Source organism: Eulemur rufifrons, chromosome 1 (genome assembly GCF_041146395.1).
Source record: "Eulemur rufifrons isolate Redbay chromosome 1, OSU_ERuf_1, whole genome shotgun sequence".
Classification (NCBI taxonomy): Eukaryota; Metazoa; Chordata; class Mammalia; order Primates; family Lemuridae; genus Eulemur; species Eulemur rufifrons.
In genome coordinates, this window is record NC_090983.1 from 14194789 (window position 1) to 14212289 (window position 17501).

General features: G+C 41.1%; 1 protein-coding gene across 1 annotated transcript in view; it reads left to right on the plus strand.

Annotated features, from left to right (window-relative positions):
- The first annotated feature begins 9300 nt into the window (after nucleotides 1–9300).
- The window catches only part of FARSB (phenylalanyl-tRNA synthetase subunit beta), a 65264-nt gene continuing 57063 nt past the window's right edge, over nucleotides 9301–17501 (plus strand). Inside the window, exons 1-2 of the mRNA XM_069466881.1 lie at nucleotides 9301–9359; nucleotides 15420–15475. Coding sequence (XP_069322982.1) covers nucleotides 9302–9359; nucleotides 15420–15475 — 114 coding nt within the window. The 5' untranslated portion in view covers nucleotide 9301. The remainder of the gene's footprint in view (nucleotides 9360–15419; nucleotides 15476–17501) is intronic.

Consider the following 17501-nt stretch of genomic DNA (forward strand, 5'->3'; position numbering starts at 1 on the left):
TGATCGATCACCAGGCTCTGACCGATCATTCATTGTTCAGCTGATCCATCATCGTGCGCTTGCCTTCAGCATCTGCCCTTAAACCCAACCCTTCCTCCAGAATCCTCTACCACCAGGGAAGGGTTGTCAGCAATCACGCGCCAGCTGGAGAAAGGAGCGAGGCTTAGTTTCTTAGCTTATTGGTCTATGTCCCATACCACCCCAACCTCTAGGATCTGGGGGGCCAGGGACCTGGCTTCCTCACTCCTGTGTCTACAGATTCGTGGACGAGTCCTGGAAACCGTTCATTTATTCAAATCACATTTATTGAGCACCTACTACCTGGCGAGCACCATCCTAGGCGCTGGGGAGACAAGGGATAACCAAGTCATCCATCGTCTTGTTCAGAGAGTACAGTATGAGAAGAAACAGACATAAGCAAAATAACTACACAACTGGGTGTGTAATTACAAGTTAGACCCTACTGTGAGTTACTGGAAAAAGATTCTATAACCAAGACTACAAGGTCAAGGAGGTGTCTGAAGAAGTGCCCTGGACTTGAGCTTTAATGATTAATCTAGTGAACTGAGAGGGTCGTCCAGGCAAAGGGAAGCACAGGTGCAAAGGTCCTGTGGCTGAAACTCAAACACCAGTATAGTGGGAGCTCAAGGAACAAGGGTGAGATTGGGGTGAGATGAGGCAAAAATGGTGGGCAAGGGCCAGACCCTTGCAGGCTCTGTTTAGGGTTCAAGTATGTACCCTAAGAGCAATACAAGACTTTGAAGGGTTTCAATTATGTGTTAAATGGATAGATAGATTCTAAATAGTGCCTAATTCTTGTGGGCACCCACTACATTTTCTTTATAAATGTTAATTACCGTAGAGTTGGAAAATTCCAAGTGGCAAGTGGCTGTCAAGTCTTTGCTGGAGAGGATTTGGAACAAGGCAAGAGGACAGCCTTAACTTCCCCTCCCCTGCCATGCCCCTTTCTCCTCTGATATTCTTTTTTTTCCCAAGACAGAGTCTCACTCCATTGCTCGGGCTAGGGTGCAGTGGCATCAGCGTAACTCACAGCAACCTCAAACTCCTGGGCTCAAGCAATCCTCCTGCCTCAGCCTCCCAAGTAGCTGGGACTACAGGCGCTTATCACACCTGGCTAATTTGTTGTTTCTATTTTTAGTTGCCTGGCTAATTTTTTCTATTTTTAGCAGAGATGGGGTCTCACTCTACTGGTGTGAGCCACCGGGCCTGGCCTCCTTTGACATTCTAATATAAAGTTGGATAAAAACAAATACCAGGATGACTTGGGGGATTGTTTATGGCTTTTTGTATGCAAAACTTGTTTATTTGGGGGTTTTTCCCTAGTTGAGAAGTCACTTTCTTATTCCCTTTCGAATTTTTTTCCTTGAGCCTTTTCCCAGTGCTAAATGGGGATACTACGAATACACACTCTGTCAGACACCGTGCAGAGCACTTCATAAATCTATCTCGTTCTACAGCAACCCTACAAAATAAGCATTAGCTCCAGTTCTGGAGCTAATGGGTGGGTAATTGGATTCTTCATCTGTAGGTAAATACAAAGAACGAAACACCTGGAATTCCTGGTCCTACTCACTTGAAGTTTATCGTATGATACTTAATAATGCTTTTGTTACTTTCCCAGAAGCACTCAGCTGATAGAAAAGAGCCAACATATCCCATCACAGCCCATTGAGGCAAAGCATGGACCCACCAGGACAGTCCATCACCACTTTAACAATTTAATTATTTGCTCATTCTGTTGACATTCAACGTGTATTTATTTGTATACATATTGTGTGCCAGGTTGCTGGAGTTAAGTGATCATTGGATTGACATGGAGAGAAAGTCTTAATTCATTGAGCTATTCAAAAGAGTTCCTCTGTATGAGCCGATGGTTTCCAGAGCCTAAGCAAGTAACTACCACACTAAACTGTTTCTCAAACAATGTAATTATAAGAAGGAAGGGAGTGTTGTCGAAACAAAGGAACAAATCACTGAAGGGTGTGTAGAAGAGTGCTGAAGACCAAACTTGTCAGTTTGGGTTGGGGTTAGTCATCCAATCAATCCACAAATATTTTAGCAAATGATCAAAGAAAATTACATTTGGCAGAAAGATCAGCTTTGTTCCTATGTGCTTGGCGTTGGGTATACATGAGTAAATAATACATACATACATTTACAATAATTGGACAAAATGTATTAAAGCACCACTGCTGTGGCAAGTGCTGGGAAGGGCATGGTGACAGGAAACCAACAAAGTCCTGTTGAAGATCTGAGATTCCACCGACTTAGTATGGCTCTTCTTTCTATTTCTCAACTCTAATGAAGAAATAAGAAGGTCACAGTTTAGATTGCCTCAGAGATTATGAAAACCTACTCTTGGAAATGAATAATGAAAAATCACTTCCTTGTTTTTTTTCTTTGCATTTTACTATATCTAACTCTGCTAGCAAGAAGGTGACAATGTTGTCCCATAACATTACATTTTACTGTAACTTACGTTAAATGTTCCCATTGCTAAGTTAAAAAGGAAATAGTATTCTTTCTAGATTGAGAGTTCTTAGAAGGGACAGTTTAGGCCAAAGGTCACAGTTCTGATTTTCATATGATACATTAATCATAAAAGAAAATATTCTTGGCTGGATGTGGTGGCTCACGCCTGTAATCCCAGCACTCTGGGAAGCCGAGACAGGAGGATAGCTTGAGCACAGGAGTTTGAGACCAGCCTGAGCAAGAGCGAGATCCTGTGTGTACTAAAAATAGAAAAATTAATTGGGCATCATGGCCCACGCCTGTAGGCCCAGCTACTAGGGAAGCTGAGGCAGGAGGATCACTTGAGCCCAGGAGTTTGAGGTTGCTGTGAGCTAGGCTGACACCATGGCACTCTAGCCCGGGCAACAGAGTGAGACTCTCTCAAAAAAAAAAAAAAAAAAAAAAGAAGAAAAAATATTCTCTCTCTTTCTCTCTCTCTCTCTCTCTCTCACACACACACACACACACACACACACACACAAAACCCACTGAGAATAACCAGCTCTGGTTAAAGTCAAGTAGAAGGCCGTCATTACGGTAGTTTCAACAAATGTCCTTGAAGAAGTTCTATTTTCAAGACCCTCTTGAACAAAGTTTAAGAAATTTGCTCTGGCCCCTCTGTTTTCATATTGTCTTCTCAGTTAACTATTTTATCAATCTGACAGGACTCGGGTATATTTGTTCTGAGCAGAGTTGCAGAGTCTTGCCTGAGATAGTGAAGCTTTGCAGCCACCATGATTATGGTCCAAGATTTCTTTTCCTACACATTTTCTTGTTGCTATAGATGTACACAAAGTCTCAGACCTTATGCACCATTCCTGCCTTCCTTCCTTTTACGTTCTCCTTTGAAAGCTCCATTAATATAAGTTCAGTTTTTTTTTTTTTTTGAGACACAGTCTCACTCTGGGCTAGAGTGCCACGGCGTCAGCCTAGCTCAGCAACCTCAAACTCCTGGGGACAAACAATCCTCCTGCCTCAGCCTCCTGAGTAGTTGGGGCTACAGGCGCGAGCCACCATGCCTGGCTAATTTTTTCTATTTTTAGTAGAGACGGGGTCTCACTCTTGCTCAGGTTAGTTTCAACTCCTGAGCTCAAGCAATCCTCCTGCCTCAGCTTCCCAGAGTGCTAGGATTACAGGCATGAGCCACCGCACCTGGCCATAAATTCAATAATTATCTTTCTATTAGTTAATTAATGTTAACATGTGATGCTTGCATTACAAAATATGTGCTTTCCTGACTGCTCCTTTAAATTATTACAACACTGTGAGTAGTTACTCTTAGAACCTATGATGGTAATCACTCATATTTATTAAGTATCCTTTCTCTTCCCATGACCCTTTCCCACACCTTCATTTGCAGCAAGGTAGGAAACAAGAAGAAAGAGCCTGGGAACCTACTGCAACTGACCTGGGTCCAAGGCAGCCTCTGGAAAGACGCTGTCAGCAACTCCAACAGCAGTGTCCTTGGGGGCATGGCAAAGCAAACTCCATCACTCAGTTCCAGTTTCCAAGAAGATTCATGCTACAGTCTGAATGTTTGTGTCCCCCCCAAATTCACGTGTTGAAGTCCTAACCCCCAAGGCAATGGCATTGAGAGGTGGCAACTTTGGAAGGTGATTAAATTATGAGGGCTTCTCCCTCCTGAATGAAGTTAGTGCCCTTATGAAAGAGGCCCAAGGGAGCGAATTCGCCCCTTCTGCCATGTGAGGACCCAGTGAGAAGTCAGCTGTCTGCAGCCCACAAGAGGGCTCTCACCAGAACCCAACGATGCTGGTACCCTGATCTTTGGTTTCCCACCCTCCCAAACAATGAGAAATAAATTTCTGTCATTTATGAGCCACCCAGTCTATGCTATCTCATTGTAGCAGCCAGAATACACTAAAACAGTCCAATGTAGTAGATGGGCTTGAACTCATGTTTGTATCTTTCTGGTTGTTTATGACTTACTTGGTGTATAACCTGTTAATTCCCCTGGTCTATAATAATAATTTATTATGTTTTGTTTTTGACACATGTCATTTCCCTAGTCCTGACTGCTATCATTTCTCCCCTGGATCATTGTAAGCTCCTAACTGATCTCCTTGACATGTGTTTCTCCCTCCAAACGACGACTCCCAATCCCTTTTCTGCAACATACCCAAAATGATTTTTCCAAAATACCAAATTATTCATATCATTTCTCTCCTTAACATCCTTGAATTTCTTCCCATTGCTCTCAAGATGAAGCCCAAACTCTTTAATATGGTTTTGGACCCTGGATTAGAGGTCATCTACATCTCACCTTTTGAGTCTCTATAACCTTCCAACCCTCAGTCACTAAGTTTTAATCATTTTGAGCTGTTTTCTGTTGGACAACCAAGTTTCAGGAATGGAAGAAGATACCTTGGTCTCAAGAACAACCAGGGATTTAAATGCATCTAGGTTGTTCATCTATTATGATACATGCGTTGATAGCCCTGCCTCACCCTCTGGGAGATAGCAGCTCAAGTTTTACTAAGCCTAATACCATAGAGAATTTATAGTCTCATATCACTTGGGCTTATTGCCTTGAATACAAATATCTAATATTTGACTGGCACTTTGAAGACTTCAAATTGTTTCCACATACTTTATCTTCACAACCATCTGAGGACATAGTACCTCATTTTATGGATGAGGAAACTGAAGTTGGAAGTGGCCAATGTTGGTTTTTTGGAGAGAAAAGCATAGTGTACCACTTTAAACTATCTGCTACTCTAGTATAAAATGTCATCAGACCCTGTAATGCAATTTAGGACCTATGTAGAAAGAATTTCAGACATGACAGCATCTCTTTTCCAACTATTGCCCAACTCACAAGCATTACAGGAAAGTGACACGATCATTTCAGAAGACTTCTCTGTGAATATTACATGTTTAACAGGCAAAAACAGTCAGCCTGTGCAGGCTCTGATCCCATGTAGTGATGAGAGAGCTGGATTGTCTACCGATGTCCAATTAGGCAGGAAAAGGAAGTGTACATGATTGTATTTTATAATAATCTCATTTTTTGTTTTTGTTTTGTTTTGAGACAGGGTCTCTCTCTGTCATTTGGGCTAGAGTGCAGTGGCATCATCATAGCTCACTGGAACCTCAAACTCCTGGGCTCAAGGGATTCTTCTGCCTCAACCTCCTGTGTAGCTGGAACTATAGGTGTGTGCCACTTTACCTGGCTAAGTTTTTCTATGTTTAGTACAGATGGAGTTTCACTCTTGCTCAGGCTAGTCTTAAACTCCTGGCCTCAAGCAATCCTCTTGTTTTGGCCTCTCAAAGTGCTAGGATGACAAGCATGAGTCACTGTGCTGGGTCTCTTGTTTTTTTTTTCCTCATGATAAAATGTGGCTGGGTGTGGTGCCTCATGGCTGTAATCCTAGCACTCTGGGAGGCCGAGGCAGGAGGATCGCTCAAGGTAGGAGTTCGAGACCAGTTTGAGCAAGAGTGAGACCCTGTCTCTACTAAAAAATAGAAAGAAATTAATCTGGATAACTAAAAATATATAGAAAAAATTAGCCAGGCATGGTGGCGCATGCCTGTAGTTCCAGCTACTCAGGAGGCTGAGGCAGTAGGATCGCTTGAGCCCAGGAATTTGAGGTTGCTGTGAGCTAGGTTGATGCCACAGCACTCTAGCCTGGGCAACAGAGCGAGACTCTGTCTCCAAAAAAAAAATAAATAAATAAAATAAAAATAAAAGTAATACTTGAGCCAGGCATGGTGGCTCACACCTGTACTCTCACCTACAAGCCTGAGCAACACTGTGAGATTCTGTCTCTAAGTTAAAAAAAAAATTAGCCAGGCTAATGTGCAGCAGTCCCAGCTACTCGAGAGGCTGAGGTGGGAGACTTAAGCCCAGGTGTTTGAGACTGCAATGAGCTATGATGGTGCCACTGCACCACAGCCGGGGTGACAGAGGTAGACTTAGTATCTTAGAAAAAAAAATTAATTCTATAAAATATAAAAGATATAATAAAAAAACTCACCACCCAAAGATAGCCACTGCTAACACTTTGTTGTATATCATGATAGCTGTTTTATTTTTGTTCACACTCATATACTTAACATACATTTTTTTAAAATAAAAATTGATCATTTTAAGCATACTGTTTAGTAACAGTATTTTCATATCATTTACTGTGGACTTATTGCCATGTTAAAAAATGTAGCTAGTCAATATCATTTTTAATGTTTACATAGTATTCTATTTCATGGAGGTATCATACTTTAATCAAGCTTATATTGTTGGATATTTAGGTTGTTTCAAAATTTTCTATATTACAAAGAGAGAAACACTTGTTTGATTATTTCCTTAGAATAATTCCAATAGTGGCTGGGCGAGGTAGCTCACGCCTGTAATCCTAGCACTCTGGGAGGCCGAGGCGGGTAGATTGTTTGAGCTCAGGAGTTCGAGACCAGCGTGAGCAAGAGCAAGACCCTGTCTCCACAAAAAAAAAAAAAAAGAAAGAAAGAAATTATCTGGACATCTAAAAATATATATAGAAAAAATTAGGCAGGCATGGTGGCTCGCACCTGTAGTCCCAGCTACTCGAGAGGCTGAGGCAGGAAGATTGTTTGAGCCCAGGAGTTTGAGGTTGCTGTGAGCTAGGCTGACGCCACAGCACTCTAGCCCGGGCAACAGAGTAAGACTCTGTCTCAAAAAAAAAAAAAAAAAAAAGAAGAAGAAGAAGACTTATTCCAATAGTGTCATTACAGGATCAAAGAGAAAACATAAAACATGTTTAAAATGTTGATTCATATTGTCAAACAAACTGCTATCTATGTTTCCAGTAGGAGTGTCTGACACTTTCATTTCTAGAAAATGCTCACACTTCATTCCTGCTCTTGGGCTGGCCCTAAAATTAGATGAAAGAAGTACCTACCTACATTTCATGATATACTATCTCAACATTTTCCAAGTATCTTTCCTATCCATCAGCTAATGCCATTGTGGCCTAGTTTTCTCTTTTTCATTATAATTTTCTAACAGTTTAGGTAGTCACAGAGAAGGTACAGAGTACTTATAATGTGTGCAATGATAAAATGCAGGAAGGATGACTTGGAAAATGTGAGAGATGGGAACAGAATATCCCTTCGTGGTCTAAGACGAGCAGGACACTGACTAGGAATATAGATAACAATAATGACAGTTGCTCTATTTCCAGGACCTATGACATGATAAGAACTATACTAGTTATTTATGACTATTATTTCTAATCCTTACAATAATTCTCTAAGGTGTATATTATTATCCATATTTTACAGATGAGGATCCTGAGGTTCAGAAGCCACACAACACTTTGTGTGCTCAGAGCAGAGCAGGTCAGCATACAATAATTCAAGAAGTCCTTTATTCATTAATCAAACACTAAGCACCAATTTTGAGAGGAAAATTGTATTTGGCATTTGGGGATGTTTGCCATTCATGGGGTGTTCCCAGTCTGTTATGTTAGTCACTGGGAAGGGACTGCCTGCAGCTATGGAGGGAAGCAAATACTGCATAGTGAAAAATTGCCTGATTAACAGGGTGGCCTAAATCTGGCCCTGCTTTGGCTTCCTCATATGAAGGGCCTTGGAACAAGCCCTCACTCACTATATAGTGGAGAGTAAAGGGCAAGGCTGCCTACTGGAACTGCCAGTTTGTGACTTAGCTTCATCATCTGTAAAACTAGGGTAATAGTACTACCTACCTTGGCGTTTTAGTTGACCTTGGATGCTAAAACCAATTACCACAAACTTGTTCACTTAAACCAAAAATTTATTCTCTTATAGTTGTGGAGGCCAGAAACCCAAAATCAGTTTCTCTGGACCAAATTCAAAATGTATATAGGGCTGCTCCAAAGGGTAGGGGAGAATTTATCCTTGTCTCTTCTAGGTTCCGGTGGCTGCCACACTCCGATCTTTGCCTCCATAGTTATATTGTATCCCTCTGCCTGCCACTTCTAAGGATACGTGTGATTGCATTTAGATTCCATCTTTGTAATCCCAGGATAATATCTCCATCTCAAATTCCTTAACTTGATCTGCAAAGACCCTTTTTCCGTATAAAGTAACATTTATAGATTGCAGAGATTAGGGCCTGATATTTTTGGGGGGAGCATTATTTAGCCTATTACATTCAGGGTTGTTTTACGGAGGAAATCTAATGTTGGTAGAGGACTGAGCACAGTATCTGACTGTAGAGAGCACTGAATAGACAGCCTATCTCCTTGTCACGTTCAAAGCAAGCACAGGCATGTCACTTATAAGAGCACAAGAGAGAATAAAGAATGAAGCAAAAACTGAGGTCAGTAAATAGTTTCCTCTTCCTCTTGGATTTGCACACCCTTCACCGCGGGAAGCCTTAGACCCCGCCCACTCGGGTTCTCACCACCTCCAGGCAAAGTGTTCCACCTGGAGAAGCCCCCCCCTTTGACCCGCCCCTCTCGCCCCACTCACCTAATTTGGCGTCCTTTTCCTTTCCTGCGTTAGAGGCATCTGGGACTTCAGGATCAGTCTGTTTTACTGCCTGTCAGGTCGTAGCCAATTCTATACAATTCTATCTCTTCTACAAGCTTCTCAGTTATTAGTACAACATATCTATATTTAATGAGCTGGATGGTGGCAATATACTTGTTTTCAGATGAAAACCTAGAGCAGAACTATTGGAAGCAGACTGGCAATATTCAAGACAGACCGCAGAAGAGCGTCCGGGTCCTACGCACTGCGGTCGCTGAGCCCAGGCCGCCTCGCCGCGCAGGCGTAGTGGGTCCGATTCGCCATGCCGACTGTCAGCGTGAAGCGCGATCTGCTTTTCCAAGCCCTGGGCCGGACCTACAGTGAGTGCCTGCCACATAATATGCGGCCTACGCCTCTTGTCGGAGGCTAGGACTCTCTCCCATAGGGCATCGTGGCAACTTTCTTGCTGCCCTGCAGGTTTTGGCCTCTGGCGGTGGGAATTTACACGAGGAGGGCTGACGAACGAGAAGGTCCGACCTGGCTGTGGTAGCCTCTCGGAACGGGCATCGCATCGCCTGGCATTGCACCACCCGCACGTGCCCGGGTCCAGTGTCATTCATTCAGCGAACTGGCATCGAGCGCCTGTTGCGTTCCTGCCCTGACAGCCATGCCAGGCGATAGACTAGAGAGGAAGCCCCGGGTTGCATTCCGCGTGTAGCCTGTTCAATACGATAAGAAAAGCACTGTGGGAACTCAGTTTGTTATGCGGTGGGAGCAGGAGTTTGGAAGAGGTGTGTGTGTTGCGGGCGGGCGGGGGGCAGCATTCTATCTGTCTTTGTTTTCTTTTAGTAGTGTTTACTGAGCGCCTGTTTCTATCAGGCATTGTTCTAATAGCTTGGGACTACACCTGTGCACATTACACGTAAGGTCCACGTTCTCATTCTAATGAAAGAGGCCGACAGTAACTAACCAGCACATTAATAAAATGGTTTCGGATAATACTAAATGCTATCAAGGAAAGAAAAGGTTTTATACTAAGAACAACATTAGATGGGGTGGTAACATTTTAGCTGAGACCTAAATGACGGGGAGTTTTTATTCTGTGGGCCTAGTCTTCATGCTTCACTTCATCTCTTAGAGGTTGTAAAAACAACCACTGAAAAACAAGGGGTGGGGGGCGCTATTAAGTGTAGTTATCAGTTACCACACAGCTGTAGCACCCTATGATTTTCAGCTGGTTTGTGAGAGCTATTTTTTGGTTTTAGGGCTCAATGTGATAGCAATGCCTTAATTGGTTTAATAATGACACTGCTTCACAGAATAAGATATTACTGTTACTGTGAAAATAAAGTTAGCCTTTAAAAAACTTTTCTAAAGGTACATTTTTAGGCCGGGCGCGGTGGCTCACGCCTGTAATCCTAGGACTTGGGAGGACGAGGCGGGCGGATCGTTTGAGCTCAGGAGTTCGAGACCAGCCCGAGCAAGAGCGAGACCCCCGTCTCTACTAAAAAAAAAAAAAAAAGAAAGAAATTACCCAGACAACTAAAAATATATAGAAAAAATTAGCCGAGCATGGTGGCGCATGCCTGTAGTCCCAGCTACTAGGGAGGCTGAGGCAGTGGGATTGCTTGAGCCCAGAAGTTTGAGGTTGCTATGAGCTAGGCTGATGCCACGGCACTCTAGCTGGGGCAACAGAGTGAGACTCTGTCTCAATTAAAAAAAAAAAAAAAGGTGCATTTTTACATACTATCTATTCTTGAAAGGTTCTGCCATAAGTTCCTGAAAGTAGTGATAATGCCCTTACCTTTGCATTCAGCTCTAATTCCTTAATCACTTTTTATTTTATAATATGCTTACTTAAATTTCTTACATATTTTTATAAGCCATATCCTAATGGTATTTATACAGGTTGATTATCCCTTATCCAAAATGCTTGGGCCCAGAAGTGTATCCAATTTTTTTCAGATTTTGGAATATTTGTATACATGTGATGAGATACCTTGGGGATAGGACCCCAGTCTAAACCTAAAATTTATTTGTTTCATATAGACCTTATACACATAACCTGAATTTGATTTTGTGCAATATTTTTAATTTGTGCATGAAACAAAGTTTGTCTTTTGACTGACCAGTCACATGAGTTCAGGTGTGGAATTTTCCACTTGTGGCATCATGTGCATGCTCAAAAAGTTTCAGATTTTGGAGCATTTTGGATTTTAGATTTTTGGATTAGGGTTGCTTAATCTGTGTGCTTGAATTGCACAGGATGGTATGTGGCACATATTTGTTCAAAATATCTATAATCAGTTCCCATCCAGGTCTCCATTTCTAGGAAAGTAAAAAATAACTCACATTTTTAGAAAGTGGTGAGATTTATAAGGTATTTACTATCATCTGATGTTTTAACATATTCTCTAGCTGTCCCTTCCTTTTTTTTTTTAATTGTGAGTTATTATGGAAACTTTATTTTTTTTCCCACAAGTATCTGTTTGTTAGCTACTGGATCTTTTAAAAATTTTAGTCAAAAACATTGATGTTGTTGAGATGCACTTCAGATGGGTCAGAAATATTCATCATTAGTTTATTGTATTTCCTGAAACCCCTAAAGTATAAATTGACTTGAGATCAGAGTTGGGAAAGTGTATTTAGCAAAGCATCTGGTTTCCAAATAGTACAGATACATCTTGTTTCTTACCTTTTTTTATCTTCCTCTTTTTTCTTGTTTTCAGATAATGTCTCATTCGTGCTTTTTTTCATCCACATTTTCTTTCTTTCTTTTTTTTTTTAAGACCCTCTAAGCGGGCTGGGCGCGGTGGCTCACGCCTGTAATCCTAGCACTCTGGGAGGCCGAGATGGGCGGATCGTTTGAGCTCAGGAGTTCGAGACCAGCCTGAGCAAAAGCGAGACCCCATCTCTACTAAAAATAGAAAGAAATTATATGGACAGCTAAAAATATATATAGAAAAAATTAGCCGGGCATGGTGGCGCATGCCTGTAGTCCCAGCTACTCGGGAGGCTGAGACAGGAGGATCGCTTGAGCTCAGGAGTTTGAGGTTGCTGTGAGCTAGGCTGACGCCACGGCACTCACTCTAGCCTGAGCAACAGAGTGAGACTCTGTCTCAAAAAAAAAAAAAAAAAAAAAAAAAAGACCCTCTAAGGGTTGCTTTTTGTCAATCTGAAATTCTGTTGTTTCCACTAGTCACTACCTTCCCCTTCACCATTGCTTATCAAGGATATTTCTCTCTCAGGCTGTTTCTTATTCTGGTTATTTTGTTCCTCTGACTCCTTTGAAGCAGGTTTATACCCCTAGTCTACCTTTTAACTGTCTTTGCTCAGATGGTTTCCATTGTGTTAACTGATTTAGCATCACTGCTCTTCAGTTCTGGTCATGTTCTTGCTTGGTATAATGGCTGGCAATACTGCCATAGCCATCTGTGTATATCATACAAACCCCTTAGATATAGTTACGTAGGTGTGTCATTTTGTTAGAGGAAATTACTAATCACATTTTATTGTTCTTCCTTGCATCTAAACCCGTGAGATATAGCTGAAAGCAATAAAACATGTGATAGTTAGGATTCAATACATTTTAATAGGTCTATATAGTTTGATTATGTCTGTGTATTAATATGTAAATATTTATAACCATTTAGTTATCTATTTTAAAATTTTTTAAATTTATCTATCTATTTTTGAGAGAGGGTCTTGCTTTTTTAACTCAGGCTAGCGTGCAGTGGCATCATCATAGTTCACTGCAACCTTCAACTCCTGGCCTGAAGCAGTCCTCCTGCCTCAGCCTCCTGAGTAGCCAAGACTATATTTGTGTGCTACCACACCCAGCTAATTTTTCTATTTTTTATAGAGAAAGGGTCTTGATCTTGCTAAGGCTGGTCTTGATCTCCTGGCCTCAATCGGTCCTGCATTGGCCTCCCAGAGTGCTAGCATTACAGGTGTGGGCTACCGTGCTCTGCCTATCTATCACTACATGCTAAATTATCCCAGAACTTAGCATCTTAAAACAACAATCATTTGCTATACAGTTTCTGAGGGTCAAGAATTGCGGAGTGGCTTAGCTAAGTGGTTTTGGCTCTGGATCTCTCACCAGGTTGCAATCAAGGTGTCAGACAAATCTGTAGTTAACTCAAGGTCTAACTGGGGCAGGAGAAGCTGCTGCCAATAGAAGTAATTGTTGGCAGGCCTCAGTTCCTTGCTGATTTTTGGCCAGAGGCATCAGTTCCTCCCACGTTGGCCTCTTCATAGGACTATTACAGCATGTGCCACTATGCCCGGCTAATTTTTTTTCTATATATATTTTTTAGGTGTCCAGATCATTTCTTTCTATTTGTAGTAGAGATGGGGTCTCACTCTTGCTCAGGCTGGTCTCGAACTCCTGACCTCGAGCGATCCTCTGGCCTCGGGCCTCCCAGAGTGCTAGGATTATAGGCGTGAGCCACCACGCCCAGCCTAGGTTTTCATTTATACTCCTCAAAGCCTGCTTGGTTGCAAAGCCACTGCCATGTTTTTGGTTTTTGTTATGGTAGCACTCTAGGGACTAAAGTCTGTATTAGTAATCTAGTGCTGCATGACAAATTACCCCAATATTTAGACCACAGATCTGGGAGTCATCCTAGACTCCTGCTAACTCACTATTCCTACGTCCTATCAATCAGCTATTGAGCCTTATAGATTCTGTGTCCTTAACATTTCTCATATCAGATCCTTCTTCTTCATACTCACTCCTGCTGCTTTAAATGAAGCCCTCACTATATCGCATCTGTGCTATCCGGTAGACTCCTTGCTGGAGTCTCTTCCACCCTACCACCAGTCTTTGAAATGTAGATCTAATCATGCTTTTGCCCAGCAGAGAAATCCTTCAGTGGAACTCCCCGTTGCCTGCTGGTAGGACAGAGGGCAAATCCCTTGGCATGTTATGAGTTGGCGTCTTTCTACTTGTTCCATCACTTCTCTTCCTGATAAGAACCTTATGCTTCATCCATATGGAACTACTTAAGAGTTTCCAAACTTGCCATGCTGTTTCACTCCCCACAATCTCTGCCTAATGAACTCATCCTTTCTGTGAAGCTTTAGCAGACCCTAAGTGGAGCTGTTACTTCCTTTGTGCTACCCCTGTACTTTGTACTTAACATCATTATATATTTATTACACATCTGGTTTCTTTACTAGAGGAGGAAGTACTTAAGATAAGAATTGTGTTTTATTTACCTTTGTATCCCTGGTACTTACTATAGTGCCTGGCATAAAATGGGTGCCTACTAAGTATTTGTTAAATTGAATAGAAGTTCACTGTCTGGATAGGGAATCTTAAGACCAGCTTTTCGCTAGACTATACTGGGAAGGACAGTTTGTGCTCAATTTTTGATAATGTAAAAACCCTGAAAATGCCCTATCACATAGCAAAGCTAAGCAGAATGTAATTTTAAAATAAGGAAGAGAAGTATTTATTATTGCAGACCCTCTGTTTCAGGGTACTATGCCAGGTCCATTTTCTGCATGATCTCATGTAAATCTTTCCAACAGTTCCATGCTAGAAATGGCTGTAAAATACCACTTTACAGGTGAGGCATCCATAAAGTTTACATAAGGTGCCAAGAAAGTTTACATAAGTTGCCAAGCTCTCAGAACCAATAAGTGGGAAAGAATTCAAACTCTGATTGGCTTGACTCCAAAGCTAATGTCAGGCCATTCAGAGAATTTTAGATGATAGAATTTATATGACTTCCCATTGTGTTGGATTTGTGATTTGGAGCCTAGTTTATATTTGATCCCTACTTAACAGGTTGGGGTTTTTCTTCCCCCCATGTACATGCAGACTTCCCAGTGTGGGTGACCTAATCCTATAGTTGATATTTCTGTAGATTAATCAGGACTTTAATAGTTTTGTTTTTCTTTTTTTGATCTTTTGAAAATTTTTTGACTAAGCTTTTTTGTTTGTTTGTTTTTTTTTTTTTTTTTTGAGACAGGGTCTCACTCTGTTGCCCAGGCTAGAGTGAGTGCCGTGGCGTCAGCCTACCTCACAGCAACCTCAAACTCCTGAGCTCAAGCAATCCTCCTGTCTCAGCCTCCCGAGTAGCTGGGACTACAGGCATGCACCACCATGCCCGGCTAATTTTTTCTATATATATTTTTAGCTGTCCATATAATTTCTTTCTATTTTTAGTAGAGATGGGGTCTCGCTCTTGCTCAGGCTGGTCTCGAACTCCTGAGCTCAAACAATCCGCCCACCTCGGCCTCCCAGAGTGCTAGGATTACAGGCGTGAGCCACCGCGCCCGGCCTTGTTTGTTTTTAAATGGTGATATCTGGTGTCTGATATTTAGTATACATGGTGTAAGGCAATGAATAATAAGAAAATGAAGTTTATATACAAATTTCATTGATGCTGAACAGGTTAAAATTAACAATCTCCTTTTTTTTCCCCTAGCCGACGAAGAATTTGATGAGCTATGTTTTGAATTTGGTCTGGAACTTGATGAAATTGTATGTATTTGAATATTTGTTTGTTTCTCAAATATTTTATGTATAAGCTCATTTTTCAGGGGTTTATACTATTTTATCTTAGTTACTTTATAGTTAGACTAAGATGATATGTTTGTGGGCCATGGTGGTTTCTGTGTTCAGGGGGCTGAGCACCAGTTCTAAAAGTGTTTGCTGCTTTGATTAAAATCTCAAAAAGGAGTTTATGCTTCAGTCACCTCAAGTTATCAGGCTAATGCTGTGGAGATGTATAGAATGTGTTAAATAACCCCAGAGTGAGAGTGAGCTCCCCCTTTTTGCAGGTTAACCACGGAAACGGGCCTGGGAAGCAGTGGAAATGTTGCTTTGCCCACAGTTGTGCTGTCTCCATTACCTCCAGCTCCTCCTCCTCTGCCTGTCTTTGCCCCCTCCACCTTCCTTCATGCCTGTTTAACTAGTGTGAACTTATCACTATATACAGTGATCTTGTAAAATGATCTCAGGTTTTCTGAGGAATTGCTTATAAAAGTGACTATGAAGCAATTTCCTTGGCTTTTGATTATATAATGATTAAATTATTTAAAAAATAGTAAGTCTGGGCTATATATTTTCTTTATAAAATATATTATTGATAATTATATATCAAAGACATTGTACTTATGATTAAAAAGATAATTTTCTGGTAGTTAGTGTTAGGTTTTTTCCTAAGTTTTCTTTTTAATCTATTCAGCGTTTTATAACACTGCCTTAGGTATCAGTTTAAAAAATCTTCAGGCTAACAAAATGTACATTGTGTTGCCTTGTTTTCCTGCTGCCTCACTAATGTTACAGGAAGATAATCTTTATATTCATGAGTATTTATATACTTGAGAAATTGGCTGAGATTTGTATAGTTTGTAAGTTGCTGTTAGTATAACCACATCTCAAAATTATGTTTGAGGTTATGTGATATTGAAGAGCGTTGATTGGATATCAGAAAATTTGAGTTCTAGTTCTAACATTTACTAGCTGTGTAGCTATGGACAATTACTTTGTCTGTTTGGGCCTCATATTTTAGTCTCTCTGGGCCTCCTTTTCATTTGTGAAATAGGGGGTTTGGATTATGTGATCTTTATAGATCCCTCTGGCCCTGAAATTTATGTAGTTTTTGATTTTGTAAGATCTTTGTCAGGTAGCACTGACAAGCCCAATCTTCACATAGGGCCTTTGCATGAATTGAGAAACTGAAATTGAAAGAAGATTTAAGCTGCTGTGTTTTCTTGTTTTTTACAGAAGAATTAGGTCATTTTTTACAATAGTCCCCCTTTATCTGCAGATTTGTTTCCACAGTTTCAATTATCCACTGGAAACTGTAGTCAGAAAATAGATGAGTATGGTATGATAAGCTTTTTTGAAAGAGACACACACACAACATTCACATAACTTTTATTACAGTATATTGTTATAATTATATTTTATTATTAGTTATTGTTAATCTCTTACTGTGCCTAATTTATAAATTAGACTTTATCATAGGAATGTGTGTATAGGAAAAAACATAGTATATAAAGGATTTGGTACTATGTGAGGTTTCCAGCATCCACTGGGGGTCTTGGAACATAACTCCTGCAGATAAAGGAGGACTGTGTTCAGATGCTTTCATTTCTATGGTTACCATATTATCGCCCACTCTTTATATAGGTCCTTCCTGAAATCTGCCATCCCCTGTGAGGTGACTCTGCTTTCCTCACTATAAAGCAGTAATTTTATTGACGCCTTTGATTGAACGTTATTTAAATTCTAATTCATCCTCTGCTACTTCTTTCTGTTTCTCCCCATACCCTCCTCTTTTTCCCCCTCCTGCTCCTTCCTTGTCCTCTTCCTCTTCTTTCTCATTTTTTTATTTTCCCTAATTCCAAAAATTTGTCTCCTAAGTTTCAAATACCCAGGGTAGATGTTCTTTGGGACCCAGCACCACCTTGCAGGGTCCCCGCATTGTGTGGACCTCTGTGGTTCCTCAAGTGTGACTTGGGCACATAATGCTTAGTGCCCAAAAGCGAATCCCTCTGCA